This window comes from Helobdella robusta (genome assembly GCF_000326865.2).
Source record: "Helobdella robusta unplaced genomic scaffold HELROscaffold_13, whole genome shotgun sequence".
NCBI lineage: Eukaryota > Metazoa > Annelida > Clitellata > Rhynchobdellida > Glossiphoniidae > Helobdella > Helobdella robusta.
In genome coordinates, this window is record NW_008703718.1 from 2,288,820 (window position 1) to 2,310,154 (window position 21,335).

General features: G+C 30.7%; 1 protein-coding gene across 1 annotated transcript; it reads left to right on the top strand.

Moving 5' to 3' along the window:
- Positions 1-742: 742 nt before the first annotated feature.
- Positions 743-8,626, top strand: HELRODRAFT_109647 (hypothetical protein; the record flags this gene model as incomplete). The annotated part of the gene is made up of 22 exons (XM_009014244.1): positions 743-825; positions 956-1,024; positions 1,132-1,212; positions 1,317-1,452; positions 1,539-1,664; positions 1,927-1,978; positions 2,317-2,417; positions 2,607-2,716; positions 3,029-3,161; positions 3,272-3,540; positions 3,992-4,094; positions 4,375-4,490; positions 4,787-4,910; positions 5,052-5,084; positions 5,311-5,520; positions 5,770-5,895; positions 6,047-6,200; positions 6,309-6,502; positions 6,727-6,930; positions 7,133-7,316; positions 7,688-7,741; positions 7,998-8,626. The coding sequence occupies 22 exons, from the start codon at positions 743-745 to the stop codon at positions 8,051-8,053; spliced, it is 2,718 nt and encodes a 905-aa protein (XP_009012492.1). The 3' UTR covers positions 8,054-8,626.
- Between the last annotated feature and the right edge of the window lie 12,709 nt (positions 8,627-21,335).

The window sequence follows — 21,335 nt, forward strand, 5'->3', positions numbered from 1 at the left end:
ATCAGACAGCAGATACATTTTTTAAATGTCAAGGTCGGTTCCTCTGGAGCGTTTTTGTCAAATCAAAAACATTATGTACGTGACTATGTATGTGCTTATGTATAAATGTTATTAAGTATGTATGAGAAAAATGAGAACATAAAAAGTAAAACAAAAATAACAATAACAACAATGCTAATCAAGTTAAAGTGACGTTAACGAACGATCATTAGAAACTTTCTGACATTATATAAACCCATTATAAAACAACAGTAATTAATTTACGTACGTACGCACGCAGTTTAAACTTTTTTGAGAAATTTCAAAATAATTTAAGACTACACCATAACACAAATGTACAATTCGAATGTTTAAATGTAACATTATAAATGTATTATAACCACAACTATGACATTAATTGTGTGAAAAGTTAGGCGCTTAAAAATAAACATTTTTTTTGTTTAGTGGATGTTTTTTCCTATTTTGGTTATCGAGTAATAAAATTTATTTTTTTATTAGTCCATTCAACTATCGATAATAAAAAGTAGATAGTTTTTCTTTCAAAAAATCTGAATTTAAACTTTTGACCGAGAAGTCGTTCATTTTTAAAAATGTTTTTGCACGATAGAGAGAAAAAATATGGCATTTCCTTCAGCACATGCTGCCTTTGCTTTCAATATGGATGAATGATTATGCTTTGTTGTCGCTCTTTATGGTTGCGTGTGTTCATATTTAATTTTTAAACACAATTTTTTGTAGGAAAATGTCTCGCTTTTTTGGTAAATCCGACTCAGAAACTGAGACTTCTGAATCCGAAGATGAAATTCAAGTCAAACCGCCTGCGAAGTAAATTTAAAAAATTAAATAATTTTCATTAAGATCTGAGATTGTTAAACATTAAATATATATGGATGTTATAAATTGCATATAACAAATAAAATAGATAATTAATTGGCTATAAAAAAATTTGCAGCAGAACATTTATAGCTTTGAGTGATGATGATGAAGAGACAAGGAGGGTTGTTAAAAGCACTAAAGACAAAAAGTTAGTTCACTAGTAAATGAAATAAAATTTAAATATTAATTAATACTGTTTGAAACTCTTATATCTGCTTGTTTGATTCATCTGTTTTCCCGTTAAATTTGTTTCAGGTTTGAAGAGTTGCAGACGATCATTACAAATTTAAAAAACCACAAAAAGATTAAAGATATGTCAAACGTTTTAACTGGCAAGTTACTCTATTTCATTTAAATAATTGTAGTTTACTGGCTATATGTATTTGAAAAATTGTAATTTTGTAGAATATATATATACATATGTGCTTTTTTTAATTGAGTTTTTATCGCTTACATTTAAAAGATTTTGAAGATTTAGGAAAGGCGTTTGAAAAAGCAAAAAAGATAATAGAAAAAGAGGGCATTCCTAGATTTTTCATCAGGAGTTTGGTTGAGTTGGAAGGTTTTGTAAATCAAGTAAGCAAGTTTATGAATTTATCATTTCTAATGGTAATGCTTATTAAAAACATTTTTAATTTGAATAAGTTTCTTAACTTACTCAGCATTGGGATGATGCAGAAGGCAGAAAACTACTGAGCAAAGCGAATTCAAAAGGACTGACAGCCTTGAGACAGAAGTTGAAAAAGTACAACAAAAACTTTGAAGATAAATTAGCTAACTACAGGGAGGTTTGAAATATTTTTTATTTATTGTGGGGTTTTATATAATACCTTACTGAACAATTCTGTTAATTCAGTTCACAACTTAGGACATCTGAGGATAATGTTCTGATGTTCATTCTTTTTTTTTGTTCACCAACTTCTCTAAAATGGATCTAGGATGTAATAATTTTGACTAGCCTAATTTTTTAACTTATATCAACAATTTGACATGCAAGATGAACTTGTGATGCATCATTAATTTTTTCATAAACATTAAAATTGATGACAGAATCCAGATGTGGTTGGTTCAGAAGATGAAAAAAGTAAAGGTTATAATATTTGTAACTTTTGTAACAATATCTTTTTTTTACAAACACCTGACCTTTATCGAAATGTAAACTATATTTATTTCTACTAAAATATTTCAACAAATAACCACCTGCTGAGATTCTTTTAAGCTCATGCCAGTAACTTCAAACTTCATAATTTAAAATTATTATAATTCTTCGCTGTTGTTTGCTTAATTATTTATTTGACATTTTTAGTGTAGAATTTAAAAGAAATCTCATAACTAATTTCACACCAATTTACTAAATTTATTATGCAGTATTGATTATTCTGTTATAGAATAATTAACAGTATTATTTTAATAAACATATTTAATTCATTCGATGCACAGATGATTCATCAGATGAGGAGAAGAATGATGATGACGATGAAATCATTGCACCCCCAAGCAAGGGTAAACAAACTGTTGCTGATGAAAAAGCCAAAAATGAGGTATGTTGGAAAGAAGTCTTGAAAGCTGTTTGAAAATGCATGTACACCTTTTCTGGTGGTTCCTGAGTTGTTTGCTATGATGTTTCTTTTTCATCTTATTTGCATTTATAAAATAGTAATTATTGTTGATGTTGTTGTGTTGGTTGAGATGCATGCATGTGATGTAACATGACACAACAACAACAACAGGAGTCAGACAGTGATGACATGTGGGAGCAAGAAAGTAGTTCAGAGTCTTCTAGCTCTGATGAAGACATTCGACCACTCAATCAACTGACTGCTGACTATTTTAGGAAGAAGTATGTTTGTTGTTTTGTTCAGAGTTTGTCATTTTGTTGTTGTTGCGGCTGGCTGTTAGGTTAGATTTCGTTAATTACATTTTTTTTGTATTATTTGGTAAATTTTGTGGTTTATATGGCTCTCAAAAACATTAATATATGATATCGCAAACAGATGAACAGATTCCTTTTTATCTAGTTACTTTTAAAATGTCTGTTAAAAATGAATTATTACAAATTTTTTGAAAAAAAAATCACTGTTTTCCAGACTCATAAACATTTTCATTCTTCACAACGTGTGAATCATTGAAATTGTTTGCCCCTTGTTTGCAGGGTGCCACTTGAAGGTGAAGTTGAAAGGAAGAAGAAGGAAAAGGACGAAAAGAAGAAAAAAGCCAAAGTGAAAATTGAGGAAGAAAGTGATGATGAAGTGGGAGAATGGGAAAAGGTCAAACCTTCTGCTGCTGTGAGTTTATGAACTTCTCTTTATATGATCATTTGGTCTTTTTTTGATTATTTAAAATTTCTATTAAGTATCATTCCTTAAAAATGTAACCATAAAAATCCTTTTTAAAGGTTGTAGAGAGGCCAGAAATTTTTGGTAAAGATGTTGAAATAACGCACGATGTTGTTCGCAAGAAACTGTCGGAGTTGGTAGCAGGGAGGGGTAAGAAGGGCACGGATCGTTCCATGCAGATCGATTTGCTGATCGACCTGAGGAAGATTGCCAAGGACCACAACCTGGGTGAGCCTCTCGACTGCAAGATTCTCTTCTGCATCATTGCGTCCATCTTTGATTACAATCCCAGTGTAGCAGCCAGCATGAAGGTTGATATGTGGGAAAAGTAAGTCTCTCTATCTATATCTTTATAATTTCATTGTAATTCATTGTAATTTCTGTATCATTGTAATCTTCATATAATTAGAAATTAGTATTTATTACTTTATTCAAGTATCGTTGATTTTATTGCTTGTTTCTACAAAATTTTGACACTTTGGAATTGTTTTATTAATTTCAAACAAAAAGGAATGGGCCGAAAAAACTTATTTTAAAAATTTGTAGTTAAAACTTGCAGCGTTTGACACTTATGATTTAGGATCTGCTAAATGTTACAGTGGTTTGGCTGGAAATTTAATTGTTGACTTATGTTTAGGATTTGTCTGCTGAAATTGATACATTTATTTGAAGCTAGTCAATACTTAACCATTATACATAATTATTACTAATAATTATTACTAAGACCTTATTACTTTAACAATGGTGGATGCGTTACAAGTGTTGATATACATGTGCAGGTGTCTGTTTTACATCAAGGAGTTACTGAAGATATTGAATGACAATATTGGAGTAATTATTGTTGGAGAGTACATTGGTGATGATGCTGAGAATGTTATTGGGGTTGGTTTTTCTTCGTTTACTGTTGTTGATTATTTTAATAACTCTAATCTCAATCACTTACAGCTGCTCAAAATTATCTCTTATTCTTTACCTAATTTTGGATAGTAATATTATTAATGCCAAATAAATAACAAATTAAAATTTTATGTTTTTTTTAAATGTGCATGGTGCACCATGAGATGACACTAATGAGAATGTAGCACTCGATAAAACAATATTATCATTTTTATTATTTGATAAATTATTTCATTATTTTATAAATTTTGTAATAAATCATCAGCCCAATCCCCCATACAAACTTCGTGGCTGCATGTTGACGACTGTTGAGAGGATGGATGAGGAATTCACGTTGATGTTGCAGGCTTGCGATGCACATAGCACGGAGTACATTGAAAGGTTCCTTTTATATGTACAAATTATCAAGTGTGCGTGTGTGTTTGTGCATGCTTGTGAATATTGTACAGTTCTTTTGTTTTGCGTATGTCTGTTTTGTATAAATAGATCAATGGATTAGGTCGTTATTAAATTTTGGCATAGATCTGAGTTGAAACACTTATTGATGAATAAATGTAGATACTAATGATATGTATATGAAGTTGAATGTTATAACATTTAGTAATATTCCAAATCAATATTTCAATGCTACCATTAAACACTGAATCAACGTATTGGATTTCTTTACATTAAAATAGATTGCGAGATGAAACAACAGTCTGTAAGATCATAGAAGACCTTGAAAGATATCTGAAGGGTCACTCAACTGATGATGAACTCTGCAGAGTCTTTCTTAAAAGGATACAGCATTTGTATTACAAGGTAGGTGATGTTTGTAACATCTCTCATATCAAGTATGTTCTACTGTGTGGTTTTCACCAGTTTTTTGTCCCATCACTTAGTCCCACCATTTTCGTTTTCAAAGATTAAACTATTTTTAAAATATTTATTTTTTCTATTCAGTTTGACCCAAAATCTTTTGGAACTGGTCCAGAGGTTAGTTTGATATGTGTGAATATATTATAATCATATTTAAACTAATGAATATACATAGGTGGCAGAATACATACAATTTTGTTTAGTTTAATTTTTTAGCTGATGATTTTTTTTATCATATTCTATGTTACATTAGTTTCTTCTTGCTAAATCTCTTTCATCTCTTTCATTTGACACACCAGAAACATAATGTAAACAATTAGAAACCATCATTTCACTATGGCAGACATTATCTGACCCGAACAGCAGTCGAGCAGTGATGGATCGACTGTGCAAGTTCATATATGCGAAGGACACAACAGATCGAATTCGAACGAGGGCCATCCTCTCCCACATCTACCACCATGCTCTGCACGATCGGTTCTTCGAGGCACGTGACCTCATGCTCATGTCTCACCTACAGGACAACATTCAACACTCAGACATACCCACTCAGGTTTTGCTCTTTGCTGCTTTCTGTCTGTCTGTCTGTATAATGAGGCTTAATATGCATCTTTTTGCTTACCATTGTGTGTGTTGATGTTTATAAATGTTAGGTGTAGTGTGTAAACTTTATTAATTACATATCTTGTTTTGAGTTTACATGTTAACAAAACTGTTTAGGCCTAGCTGTATTTTGTTGTGTAAAGTTTGTTAAATCAATAATAAAAATATCAGTTATCACAGCTTCTTCTTACCCGCACAGATTTTGTACAACCGAGCGATGGTTCAGTTGGGTCTGTGTGCCTTTAGACAAGGCATGATCAAAGATGCCCACAACTGCCTGGTGGACATACAGAGCTCAAGGAGGGCAAGAGAATTACTTGCACAGGTCAGTTGTTCAGGACGCTTTTTTGCTAAAATTTATTTTGTGGGAGACAAAACATTGCTCTTGTTTTTAGAATATAGTCAGTCTGATTTGCTGGCTAAATTATTGGCAATTAGTAATTAAAATTTGAGGAAGTATATATTTTTTCATCTAGGGCCTACTACCACAGAGACAACATGAACGAACACCAGAGCAAGAGAAGAAGGAAAAAAGGAGGCAGATACCATACCACATGCACATCAATCTGGAACTTCTCGAATGTGTCTATCTGGTCTCAGCGATGTTGATCGAGATCCCAAACATGGCAGGTCTGTCCACATCTTTTAAATATTTTAAACTGCAATTGTCATTTTAACTTTTATCAAAATGTTTTTTCAACCTGTTGATATAGTAATAATATGTGAATATTATTCCAGCTCATGAATTTGATGCTCGTAAGAGGATGATCAGTAAAAACTTCCATCATGTTCTTCGTGAAAATGAGAAGCAGACTCTCGTGGGTCCACCAGAAAACATGCGAGAACATGTTGTGGCTGCGTGCAAGGCAATGAAGTCGGGGGATTGGAAGGCTTGCTACAACTACATCGTCAATGAAAAGATGAATGCTAAGGTTTGTTTGTTCCAGATGACTTCATTCCGTTTTTACTTCATTTAAATGGTTGCTGAATGTTTGAATTACAAAATCATTGTAACCGTTTTTGTTGTTCAATTGGATATTCAGTTTAGCTTAGAGTTTGCTGTGTTGGAGAATGTGCCACGCTGACCAGTTTAAATTTTTTTGTTCTTGAAACTATTTTAACTAATTTTTTGATCCTACTTGAAATTATTTCAAAGGTATGGGACCTATTTGCAAATTCTGATGATGTTCGCAAGATGATTGGATTGAAGATTCAAGAAGAAAGTCTGAGAACCTATCTGTTCTCATACAGTTACATTTATGAGTCATTGAGTCTTGATAACCTCTCACACATGTTCAACCTCCCATCATCCACTATTCACTCCATTGTTAGCAAGATGGTCATCAACGATGAATTGCTTGTAAGCTGCTTCTCCTTATTTCTTGATGTGATTCGTCAAATGTTGTATTGAAAGCATACATAGTCAAATAACCCAACACAAATTTATTTTAATATTATGATCATCTATTTTCAACAATTATTCTATCTATCGCTAAACGAAGATAGATAGATATTTTCAACAAATATTAATTTTTATTCACTATTCCACGACCTGTTAAAAGGCAGCAATAGATGAACCAAGCCAAACAGTGGTCATGCACAAAACAGAACCTTCCCTCGTTCAATCACTCGCACTTCAACTAGCTGACAAGTTGTCGCAGATTGTCGAGCACAATGAGAGGTCACTGGACTTGAAGATCACAGGACCTAGCTACTTCAACTACCAACCAAGACCTCAATATGGAGGTTTGTTAAGTTCACTAAGACGTGCATCATGTATTCATATTGAAACATGCATAGGGCATATGTTTTTCTGCAGACATTATTTCTCATTCAGTTTTCTTTCAATTTTTTAATTCATGGCTTCAACTTCGTCAAGAAGTGTATTAGTCTACAATTTGAAAGTTGTGTTGTGGTAAAGTGTATGATTAAATTAAAGGAATGATCAACACAGCACTTCAAAGTTTTCTTTATATTGCAGCTATTTTTATATAAATTCAAATAACTATTTCATTTAAAAAACTGGAGTATCGAAATTTGAAGTACAACTGTTTGAAAATTAGGGTTATAAATAAGACTGTTTAAAATAATAAATAAAACAATTGTGTTAAACGCAGCTCAGAACGCTGGCTCCTATCAACAGAGGGATGGCCAGCAACAAAATTACATTGGTATGATGATTTCATATAGTTATCAAAAAATCCTCAATTTTTATTTGGATTCAATAATTTTTGTTAATTATATTCAAATTATAAAGTTGCTATATAATTATTATAAAAATATTGTCACATTAATCTTACCCAAGAAATAAAAACTTTCATTCTACTGTATCTTTCACTTTCATTATTTTCACAATCACGTTCTGATTATTAGTATTAAATACATTAAAAAAAGGAAAGCTTAACATTTACCGTCAAATTTAAACAGGTCGCCGCCAAAATCAAAGAGGCAGGGATGGTGGTGTTAGGTTTCAGAATCAATGAATGAATTGTCGCTTTACTGTTTATTTTATAATTTTATTTAATTAAAAGCCATTTAATTATAATTAAATTGAAATTCAACTGATAAAATTAAAATAAGGCTATCGGTTATTTATCATTGATCAGATTAACAACTTTTTAAACTCATAAGACGTGTATGTATGTGTGCGTGTGGTGTGTGTGTATGCATACATATTTTCAGTTAAGTTTGGTACTGATTTAAAAATCATTTCTTAGGCAATGTATTATGTATATATATTTATATTATATATATATTATACATATATTATATATATATATAAATATGCGGAACTATTTTATCTGTCATTAATTTTTGTTTGGTTACGATTTCTTATTTGTTTATTAAAAATGGTCATAAAGGTATAAAGGTTGCTGAATGACGTTATTTATTAATAGTATTTGTTAATTATATTCTTTTTGTTAAATTAATTTTCAATAAAAATTAGTTTTATTATGTTGAAATTATTTTATTTAAAAAGTTTTAATGATGACGATGATGATATATATATCTTTAGCTCTTGGCTTTTAAATAAAATTGAAAACAGTAAAATCTGGACACATTCGGATCTTCATGTTTCTATTAAAGTACAATCTATTTAGTGTCATATTTGCAGTGAATCAACGAATTAATTTCATAACTCGGGATGTTGACTTACGTAACTTTGCCAGAAATGGGACGAGTGTGACTGTCTTGAATGCTTGTGTTATTCAATGCACGTTCAAGTGTATTGATGACGTGCGATTATGTGATGATAATTATAGTTACGGTGTTGTTTGTTTCAATTGCAAATGTTGGAAGTAGGGTTGAAGCGAGTAGTAGTCATTGAAAGCTTTACTCGAGTGTAAACAAAGTATTAGGTGACCGCGGATGCGTTTAAAACAGTGTTCGATTACCAGTTCGGATATATTTTCGATTTCGAGAACTTTTAGATTCCAAGTAGTTTGTCAAGAAGATGTCAGCGAAAAATTGATTTTGAAGTAATTTTGTATAACATCATAATAATGAGATAATGAAGCGCGGGGTAGAAGACCTTTTTTTGTTGCACCTACACCTTTGTGCACGCACATACACGCATCGACATACACCATTTAAAGTTGAACATAAATACCTGCTTTTTCATTTTTTTTGTTAATTTTTGTGCTATACTATACACTCCTTTTTGCCGTTTAGAAAGTTTTAGTGAGTATTCGATGCCTGAATCTTTTCATTTTATGAACGTACTCGCTTTGAGCGTACGTCAGCTGAACAGAAATTATTAAAGGGCATGGATTTAGAGGACACACACAAACACGCACACACACAGACATTTACTGTGCGAATGGGGCGCCATGCAGTTGCAATAAATTAATTTTCTTCTAGTTTATTGGTCTTTTTCGTTTCATCTCTTTACACTTGCTGTATATAGAAATAATTTCGTTCAAGGCTTTAGAATAAAAAAAAGATAAAAAAAACATTTTACAGTCCTAACTGTGAAATTTGTTTGAATATTTCTTTTTCACGTCCAAGTGAATGACTTTAAAAAAATTCCAATCGTTTTTCATTCTGCATTACCTAAGTACATTCCATGCGACAAATATTTGTATTGCTCAGAACCTCCCCATTTCCACACATTCATACTAAGAAATGGATACCGATATATCAATCTTTTTTTTATGTGATTTGAGTTTGCGATGTTAGTTCATTGATTATTCATATTCTAAATGCTGGCGTATAACTCAAAACCACCTAGACATAGCGTGAAATATTTATGCAGACGTGCGGGAGAAAAAAATTGAGTCAGATGCTGCAGATCAATAGCGCGAACTTTATGGCCAGCGATAAAATACAAATTGGAAATATTATCAACAATAAAAATAATAATACCGTTTCTAAAATTTTGTCTCGTATTATTTTTTGTTCAATTTATTAATTAGAAATATTTTCATTTAAACAAAAATTGCATATAAAAAAACTAAGATGCTTCGTTGGGGGACACCACTGCGGACTGTTTCAGAAGAAGAAACCGAATTTCCAATGCTCACATACTGACAGCGTCCAGTTAGGTATGTTTCCAGCCGAAATTTCGGAAACCAGTGAAGAATAACCATTTTCCAATATAAATATTGAATACGTAGATCATAACTCATGATCTATTCATATAAAAATGTTGGCAAATCTTCACATTTATTCTTGAATTTTTCAATCAAAAGTGAAATTTGTGAGTAATTGTACGATAAAATCACTCTAACAAACACACCATGCACCACACACACTCGCACACACACATACAAATTAATTAATTAATATAAGAACGCAAACTTTTCTAATGTTGATAGGAAAAATATATTTACTGAACATACACACACACACCTTTGCACCTTCACACCTTCACACACACACACCCACACACACACACACACACACACAAACACACATGAACAAAAACACTTACACAGTAATAGATACTTTATACATCGCCAGGATATTCGTTGTTTGTCTATTTGTTGGGTCGTTTTTCAGTCTGCTTGTTCGTTTGTTTATTTATTTGTCTGTGTGTGTTGCTGTTTTTCTGTTTGAGTGTTTGCTTGTTTATTTGTTTTGTGAGCGAGTTTATTTCGGTAGAAGTATTATGTCTCAAGTTTTTTTTATAAGCTATTGTTCGAGTGTTGACTAAACAAAAAAGCAACATTGAAAACATCAACCACCTTAATAAACGTTATCAATATAACAAACAAACACCGTCATTGCTGTTGTATATCTTGTCACCCCTTAACAAAATAATTTAAAAAATTTTTTTCGAATCGCGTGTTCTATACTAAAAAATACGTCGCGATAATGAAGAAACAAGAAGAAAACAATACAACATCAATACGCCTATATTTATATCTATGCGTATGTTTATATGCACGAATGTATGTGTATATGAAAGCAAAAACATCAATACGTTGTTGTAAAAACGCACTGGTCGAACTAAGAATGTAAATTATGGATTTCAAGAAAAATGAATACAAAATTTTATGATGAATATTCATCACAAAATTTCTCATCGTATCACTGTACCCCTTTGAAATTCATGCAAATTCGATTTTTTAGTTTGTTATTTTTTCTACTGATTTTTATTTTGCATTTTTTTAGTTCATTTGTTTATAAATCTGAGCGCGAAAATAAATCTTAAGAAATCTACGAAGTTGACTAAAGTGGTGATGTAAGGGATTGTTATACGATGACAAGTTAGAAACTTGCCTGATGATGAACATGATCTGATAAGTTACTTTTGCGTTAAAATGATGAGTGTGATGATAACAAAATGAAGTCAAAATATCATCAAAATGGCAAAAAACAAAAAAAAAATTAATTGAGATTGGACAGATGGAATTGAAATTATTATTTTAGTTAACCTCCATTTGGAAAGCAGAAGAGATGGTGATAACAAATTAATAGCGTGGTCAAAGGTTAAAGGTCAATTACACTCTTCCAAAGTTCAGAGGATTCAACAACACGCCACAAACATCGTATATGAGTACGTACTAAACGACGCATCGCATGTGATAGGTGGGGATCTTTTTGTCATATTCGAACCCGGTTACTGCGAAACAGCCCCAGGCGACCTTAAGCACTAGGCCATCACATGAAGAGCATTGATGATAGATAAATGAACGAAAAGTGACAGCGAGTAATTGGTTTGTACACAAACTCGAGTGCAGCCCTAACACTCATGTATGTTTGATGATCACTCACGTACGTGCTACTTTCACACGTGCACCTGCATTTACAAACCACCCAAAAACGATAACAAGTAAGCATAAAGTAAGTGCACAAACATGGCCAAAATAATTCACACAAACAATGTGTATGTAATTACTTACAAACGTACATAAACTGTTTGGTGGGCAATTTTTACAATAATTTACAATAATTGCAAATCATATCAAAAATTAAAAGCTCGTGCAACGAAATTGTATAAAACGCGTACACTCAATAAATAATGTACGCAATGAATGAAACAAATAAACACATTCATACGTCTACTTGTAACATTTGGACGCCCACGCATTCGTAGTGTGTACATTTCCGAGAAGGTGATCATTTAATAGAGCACAATCATTCAAACAAATACAAGCCTAGATAAATAGACACAGACACGTACACATACATGCACACAGACATGTACACAGACTGATACACGTGATACAGATTTAGTACACACACGTGTGCATGTGCATGCAGTGCACACAAACAAACAACCTACCTACCTGACTGCAACGAAGACCACAGTAAATAACTAATGGATGGATAGGTGAATAAAGGTGTGATGATGAAGTTAATGTGGATAATGATAACGAAAATAATGATGATGGCGATGAAGATGATGAAGGCCTGACGCGAGAGTTCACCTGGTGCAAACTCAATTAAGAAGTTTGCGGCAATATGGAGCCTTGTACTGGTTTTTATTCTTTAATTTTATGATTTCTACAATATTATTATGTTATATTGTTATCGTTTAAATATTTTTATAATTTATAATTTTGTTCCTACTAATTTTTATTTAATTTTATTGTTTCTTCTTGACTTTAAGTAGATGGTGATGCAAGAAAATAAGAACAATGTTCTTTGATTACCCGACACAACTAGCTAGTAACCAGAGGTGTCGTTATTTAAAGTAATTATTCCGGCTTTCTAAAGCTGAGTGACAAAAGATAATAATAACAATAATAATTTATAATAATTTATATAGCGCTAAAGTAAAAAAAAAACTGCAGTGAACTGTCGGACAATTAGAGCATTATTTAAAGCCAACTAGTAAAAATAATACTAACGACAATAAAATACTATTAAAATTGCAGAGTAGTAAATTTGCCAGCTATTATGTTATAGTAAAAAATAGAATTGTGAAATTTAAAATCTCAAAATTCAAAAAATTTCTTGATGAAGTTTGTCTGTGATAATGTTTGCCGTTTGTGGGTATTGCTGGTTTGGAATTAGTAAAAACTTTGGCCCTACATTTTGGCCTAACAATTTACAAGTAATTATTAACAAAAATAACATTATTAACACTAAATTTGAATTAAAATTTAATAAAATTATATTCTAGGTAATTATATATTATATTATATATTATTATATATATTAAAATAATAGAAGTGGCATTATATAATGATAAATGGTCAAAAAGCCATTTAAACATCAAATGGTATCTGAATCCAAATAGATCAAAAAAACGACGTTACTCATCATTTCCAATTAACTTCAACAAATTTTTTATTTTAATAATTATAATTTTTATTTAGTTCCCACAAATATAAAGACATTAAAGTTAAAAAGTATATGTCATTCGATTCTTTATTTAAAAAAAATTAATATGTGTGTGTGTGTGTTTGCTTGTTTGTGTGTGTGTGTGTGTGTGTGTGTACGTGCATGCGTGCGGCGTGTAAATAGACCAAATATTTCAACCACATAATGATAATTGCCGGTATAAAAATAAATTATCTTAACATTATTATATTTTTTATGTTACGTGAATTTAGTGAAATTAATTGCATAAAATTAACACTAAATTTATAATGTGAGAGAATGGAATAATGTGGCAGATGATATAAATAGCGAGAAAGGTTTTTACGAAATAAACTTTTTATTCTGGCCGACGTGCTAACGACTCCTTGCCAAGAGAATTTGTTAAAATATTACCGTTGTTTTATTTAATATGAAATATAAAATGTAAACTCATGGTTAAAATAATTTGTTATAAAACCCTGAATATAACACACTATAAAATATCTAATTTTGACAAATTTAGTTTAGTTACAGTTGGTTAAAAAAGTTCATGAAACACGATAACAATAACAAGCTATCCACACACACACACACATACATACGTATTAGGGTACAGTGATTTTTCAGTTATAATTACTTGAAATGTTAAAAGTAATTATTTACATAAATGTTTCTTTTTATATTTTTAAAATTCCTAATAATCTGTTTGCTTAAAAAAGATCGTCTTTGGTAAAAGCAAGTCAAATGTTACAAGATAAAAAATAATGTTGACGTTACTGTCTTATATATACATATTCTGCGGTTGAAACTTTAATACCCCATCTGAAATTTTGTTACCTGGAATTAATTGACTGAATTTTTTGAGATATTACAAAAATGATGTATATAATTTGAGGAATTTTCTTATAAAAAACATAACTTGTGCAGAATCAAACCTAGACAATTATATAAAAGAAAACACACGCAAACAAATGCATTGGGACAGGCAAATGAAATTTAAACAAAGAATAACACACAAACAATAATTTAACAAAAGAATTATTTTCTTGAATTGAAAAATCAATGAGAGACACGTTTGTGCTTCTACACTTCAACCTTGCAGCAGCACTAACAACATTCATTCATTCGTTTGTTCCTTCCTTCTTTCCTTTATTTATTTATTCATTCGTTCGTTCGTTCATTCGTTCGTTCGTTCGTTCCTTCCTTCCTTCCTTCCTTCGTTCATCCATTCATACGTTCGTTCGTTCGTTCGTTCGTTCGTTCATTTATTCATTCATTCATTTATTCATTCATTCATTTGGTAACGCATTTCCATGAAAGACAATTCAACGCGTCAACAATTTTTTTTTTTTTTTGAATGCATACAAAACAGTTTAGAATTCGTGTGTTTGTGTGTGTTTGCGTGTGTGTTTGCGTGTGTGTTTTTGTGTGTGTTTGTGTTGTAGCATGTGCTGTTGTGGATATCATCACTTAAACAGACCAACATGCAAAATAAAGACCGCTATGTTTGTAGGTTTTTAAAAATATCACAATGTGAATATTATTCTAAAAACCACAATAGACATTTAAAAACATTATAACTCAGTGGTGTCATGCATCATTTTACAAAACGCAGTAATACAACAACAACATCATATCACTACCACGTGCGATACAACAACACAACTTACAACTCAATCAACCACTCTAGTAAACACTGCAACATCAAAGAAATTCTCAACTCTCTGTCGCAAACACACACACACACACACATGCACACCCACTCACACGCACATTTCCAATCATTTACACACGCACACATATACACACACGCACACATATACACAGACCTACGTGATCTAATAAAGACACATCCACGCGAGAACTAACGAGGTTATGATAGGATGGATAAACATCACATGTGTTCGCCCATAACCATCTGAATATTTTCTTGTAGTGCATACTGAAAGACGTGTTTACTATTTCTGAATGCCTCTGTGTAAGTGCTTTGTGTGTATTACGCACGTGTGACGACGAATGTACTTTGTAATGTGTGTGCGTGTGCGTGTATGTGTGTGTGTATGTGTGTGTGTGGCGCGTTTATGTGGTCTTTGTATGTGTGGTTACAAATATACAATGAACAATGAACACCTTCCAAAGCAAAATACCAAGTTTCTTTTTGTGCCAACACCTAAGTAACTAAAATCGTGAAGCGTAGTTTTCATCGTTGTGACATGGGTGTCCCATTTAATGGCTTGCTATATAATATTATATATCATCTATGAACGACAATTAATTAGGGAATGAATTTAGGGTTATTTTAAAACTTTTTTCAGTTTTTATTTTTGAATTATGTTGATTGTGAGTAAATAAAAAAAAACAACATTTGAGTTTGTTTAATTTTTTGTAAACACGCACTCATGTGTTTCCTTTTGAATGAATTAAACATTGAAAAGTTTTGCAAAATGATTAAATACAATCTCTCCCTATTTTTAGCACCTTAAACTGGTTTTGGCATAAAAAATTGATCATGATGAAGTGTTTTGCAAGGCAAACACTTCGAATTTAGACCGACAACGTATTTGTACGTGTTTTAAATTAACTTATTTGCAAACCGAAGTGATAAATTATACCTGACCCTTAAAAATGATCTGATGTGCGCTTGGTATCTAAACATATCTCGTCCTAATTTTAAACAACGGATACAATTTTCAAATATAAAGAGAAGAAAAAATATTAAAAGTAATAAAGATAAAAAGAAAATAAATTAGTGTTTCTAATTGAACAGAGTAGTGCGGAAACATTTTGTTCGTTTGATGTAATTAGAGAGATTGCATGCGGTTTTGAAAGAACAATATTCAATCAAAACTTCAAAAAATTAAAACAAACAAATCCCAAAGGCACGTATACGGTGAGGATCATAAATTACCTTTTTTATTATTATTTTTCGTTGCGAAATTATGTGCAAATAAATTTTGATCATAATAACTGTTTGGTCAGTTTAATCAAAATAATGTTTAAAATTAAACATTTGTTGAAGTACCAGAATTCTGGTTAGTTAAAACTTAAAATACAAAAATTAAAGGGCTCTGACAAAGTTTATTTAAATTCTTCGACAAACGTCAATCATAAAACATATAAATCAAAACAATTTTAAATTGTCATTTAAAAGTGTGTTAAAGAGCTTACAGTTCCTATGTGTGCAGAATTCAGTAGGTCATAAATCAAAAAGTAATTAAATTAAAGGCTTACTAGTCAGTTAAATAAATCACGCTGCTCTATGCACAACAACATAGATAGTGAATAATATAAGTTGTATTACAATTTGTACAATGACACTAAAAAAAAAATTGTATGTAAAACGCTATTTAGTTATTAATCCGAATAATAATAATAATAATTTTTTCCATAAAAATGATAGATACAATTTTAAAGAACATTAATGATGTTAACATTTTTTTTCAATGCGCTCTTCCACCTATCACCAACATCACACGTGCTTTACCTGATTCTAGGGTACGTTATTGAATCTTTGATATTTAACTAGCGGTCGCCATCTTCGTACATTCATTGACCCTCTTCAACAATAATTAAAAGCATAATTAAGACTAATTATTATTATTTATTTGAGTAATTAATATTGTTAAAGACGTTTTACAAATGTGTGTGTGTTATTAGTTGAAATAGCAATTATTCTAATTAGAGATAACCTATTTATAGTAATAGCATCCAAAAGCGATTGTATGTGTTTAATGTAATTAAATTTTTAATTACATATTGCGGTTATAGATAAAAATAACAATAATAATAATAAGAGTTACTATTATTATTATCATTATTATTATCGTTGTTTTTGTTGTCATTAAAGTACCATCCATAATTATAAATGAACATTTTTGAATGTCGTCACGTGAGTGGTAACTGCTTTCCCCAATTATTATCCTTCTCACACACAAACTTAATTACGTTTCATGTGTTCGTTTGCAAACGTTCACACATACATACCAACAAACATACAAACAAACATACAAACAAACATACAAACAAACATACATATAAACATACATACAAACATACGATATATACACGATAATACAAACATACTTTCTTAAACCAGGCTATGCCACCATTAACAAACCAAACCCTAACTCTGATGAACCTGCTAACTAATTTCTCATCCCATATCACCCTATCCACCTTCACTGAACCAACCAGCAGATTCGTTCTCGCTAGACTACGCAATCAACTCAGTCCCATCTTTTCCAGTTACCTATTTGCTTACAGATCATCGCACTCCATCATATATAGATAGATATCATAGATAGATAGATAGATATCATAGATAGATAGATATCATAGATAGATAGATAACATAGATAAGTAGATATCATATCACGGATGATATCTATCTACCACGAATGCAATCAAGTGGAAACATTTTTATTAGCGGATGCAAGCTCAAAGCACCTGGAAAATAGTTGTGCAACTGGCGCTATATAAATGGTCGTATTATTAATATTACTATTTATATTATTACATATATACATACATGTTGTATTTGTATGTGTGTATGCACTTATGGGAGACAAATAAATACACGCATATGTTTTATTTAAGTTAATACTTGGCATATAAATGGTTGACGTATTTATTTAGCCTATGTCACTTGTCTTTCACTTTAAGAAAAAAAAAAACTTATCAATTCAACCATCTTTACATGCAAAAAGAACAATATAAACAATTCCAAACCATACAACGTCAACATTTCTAGCAACAACAACTGCAACAACTCAATGAAAACCCTTCCTGCAATATTACTAGGCAGATGTAACATCAGCAAAAACACAACACTCACAGTTGTAACAACAACAGCAGCTAACAACAACAGCAGCAACAAATAAACTCACACGAACAGATACAACAATAATATAATTTAAAAAACCGTTAATAAAAAAAAGAAAACATCAAATAAAAACAGCAATATCAGTAACGACAACAAAGTATACGTCAACACGACAACTACAACACTAACAACAACAACATCAACAACGCTGGTAGTAACTTAATGCTGACAACTGGTTGGAACATTCATCCAAGACGGGAAGCTTTTAGACATGATGCACGTTGCTGTTGATGATGGCAAATAAGATGACGATGATGATGACGACGATGCGGTTCTTTGTGATAAATAAGATGACGATGATGATAAAGATGATGACAACAACGACGATGATGTTGCTGATGATAAAGATGGTGATGTCGACTCCTATGATGATGAATATGATTAAGACAAAGACGACGAGCTGCGTAATGATTATGAACAAAATGATGATAACAATGATGAATATGATGAGAGCAAGGATGATAAAAATGGTTATGAGTAAGATGATGATAAAAATAATGATGGCGTTGAATACTATGGTGAGCTGATTGATGATGAAGATGATAAAATCATCAGAGGGATGATGGTCTGATGAATGTGAAAATGATGATGACATTAATGTTGAAAGAACTCTTTGAAAGGACATGATGAAATGTGATTGACTGTTACAAATAATCCCTACCATCCTTCAACATTGTGGCTGTACATCCCATCGAATCAGTGTACAACATAATATGTATTGTACGTCTGTGTATACGTGTACCGTACACGTACGCGTATTGTACGTATATGCGTACACACGTGGGTGCATTGTACTGTACGTACAGTACACGTATATGTATGTGTTAATAGATGTACAATAATATATAAAAACAAGAAATATTAACTAAATTGTTTATTTCATATTTATAAGAAAATTTTCTAAATAGTTTGTAAATTCTTGTGTCTGAACAATCCTATTATGGTTGTTAATATATTTTGACGTAAAAAAAAGTTTATATGCCATTAGTTTTTTATTGACTTGAAAAATTGTATCCAATAAATTTTATTAATTGCGTGAAATTAATTTTTTAAACAGTGATTTTTTTTTTAAGATATTTAATAGTTGTCAACTCATCAACGTTTTTTTAGTTTAAAAAATAGCGTTTCATTAGAAAAAAAATTTAAATTAATTGAAAAATAAGTTACATGCGCTAGATAATAAAAAAAACATTTTTCATTTATTACCATCGAAACTCATGTATACAAAATTGAAGTTAAGATTAACGAGGAATCTGTTAAAATAAAAATAATACTGTCTCATAGCAACAGTCTTGAAAAAAATTAAGATAATTAACTACAACAAAAATTTAATGGGTTAAATGTATAGTCAGGCTTACAAAAAGTTTAATTTCTGATGGTGACGAGTTTGTTCAACGTTACAGAGCAATTAATTGATGATAATTAAATATAAATAACTTGACTTCATTTATAAAGAACATCTAATAACTTCTCAACGTCTATTTATAGTTATTCTAAGAAAGTCGGGTCATCTTTACACATACACACAGACACACACACACATACACACACACATAGGATAATATATAGGGCACACACACACGCACACACATACACACACATATATAGGGTACATATATATAGATGCGTTTTAACCTGGGAAGAATATAAATAGATGAAGTTATGAGCGGGCGAGCATTATTTGATATAGGAGCTCGAGATGAAAGACGCTTGGTAGATTGTAATTATTATTTTTATACAAAAATATTTTTGTAATAGTTTTAAATTATGAATAATAATTCTCTTTTGTTTTATTTGCTTTTTTATTTTTCAATCTATGATATTTTAAAATTAAGTGTCATCTTGAATAATAAAAATAATAATAATAATTATAATAATAATAATAAGTCAGTTATATTTAATTAATGTTCCATGTTATGTGATGTTTGAAGCTTAAACACGTTACAAACGATCGACCGTATTATTGAAATTGGAAATAGAGATCAGAGAAGAGAGTTATTTTAATTTGAAGTGATTAATGCTTAATAAATAAATAAACTAACTACAATTTATTAGTTTATTACAATTACTTACATTGATAATTAAATATGATAAAAACATTTATTATTTTCATTTTGATATTTTGAAAATTTTTGAACTAGGTGAGCTTAACAATTTTCCTTAGTTATTAATTTTCAAATAAATTAATAAAAAGAAAATCGATTTTTGATGTGTGTATAATAATTGCTGTATTGATGCGTCTTAAGATTTTTCAATTTTATAAAAAAAATATTTTTAAATACAACAAAAATTTTAAATTTTATCATTCAAATCAAATAATTTTTATCGTCATCATCGTCAAATATTCATTCGTGAATCATCATCATCGTCGTCAGCTGAAAATTCATTTGTAAATCATTGTTTATTGGTCTAAATAACTGTGTGAGAGTGTTTGTATGTATGTGTGTGCGCATGTGTGTTTAAATATGTATGTTTTATGTTTATGTATGTTTATGTGTTTTATTTTTGATGGGTGTGTGTGTTAGCATGTATGTTCGTGTTTGGTATCTAAAGAAGTTTATGTATGTGTGTGTGCGTGTATGTGTGTGTGTTAGTATATACGGGTTTTATGTATGTATTGTATATGCATGTGTGAATTGTGTCAATGTGTTTATGCCTAATGTATGTTAGTTTATATGTATGAGCGTGTATGTATTATGTGTATGTGTATATTATATATGAGTTTATATGCATGTTTGTTTGTAGGTGTGTTTGTGTGTATGTGTGTGTATTCCATACAATGTATTAAGGACTCTTCAATTTATGTTGTGTTAATAAATCACTTTTAAAAACACAAACATGTTTTAAGTCACACATTATTTTGGGGATATTTATTTATTCTTTAGCGTTTTATTATTTTTGTTTATCGTTTTTATTTTTGCTTTTTCTCCTTCTTCTTCTTCTTCTTCTTCTTCTTCTTCTTCTTCTTCTTCTTCTTCTTCTTTTTCTTCTTCTTCTTCTTCTTGTTATTGTTATTATTATTATTATTGTTATTGTTATTAAAATTATTATTATTTAAACAATCAACAGTACATATATAACACACCTAGCACACTTTAATTGAATAAACAAAAAGTATTGAAGACAGTTTT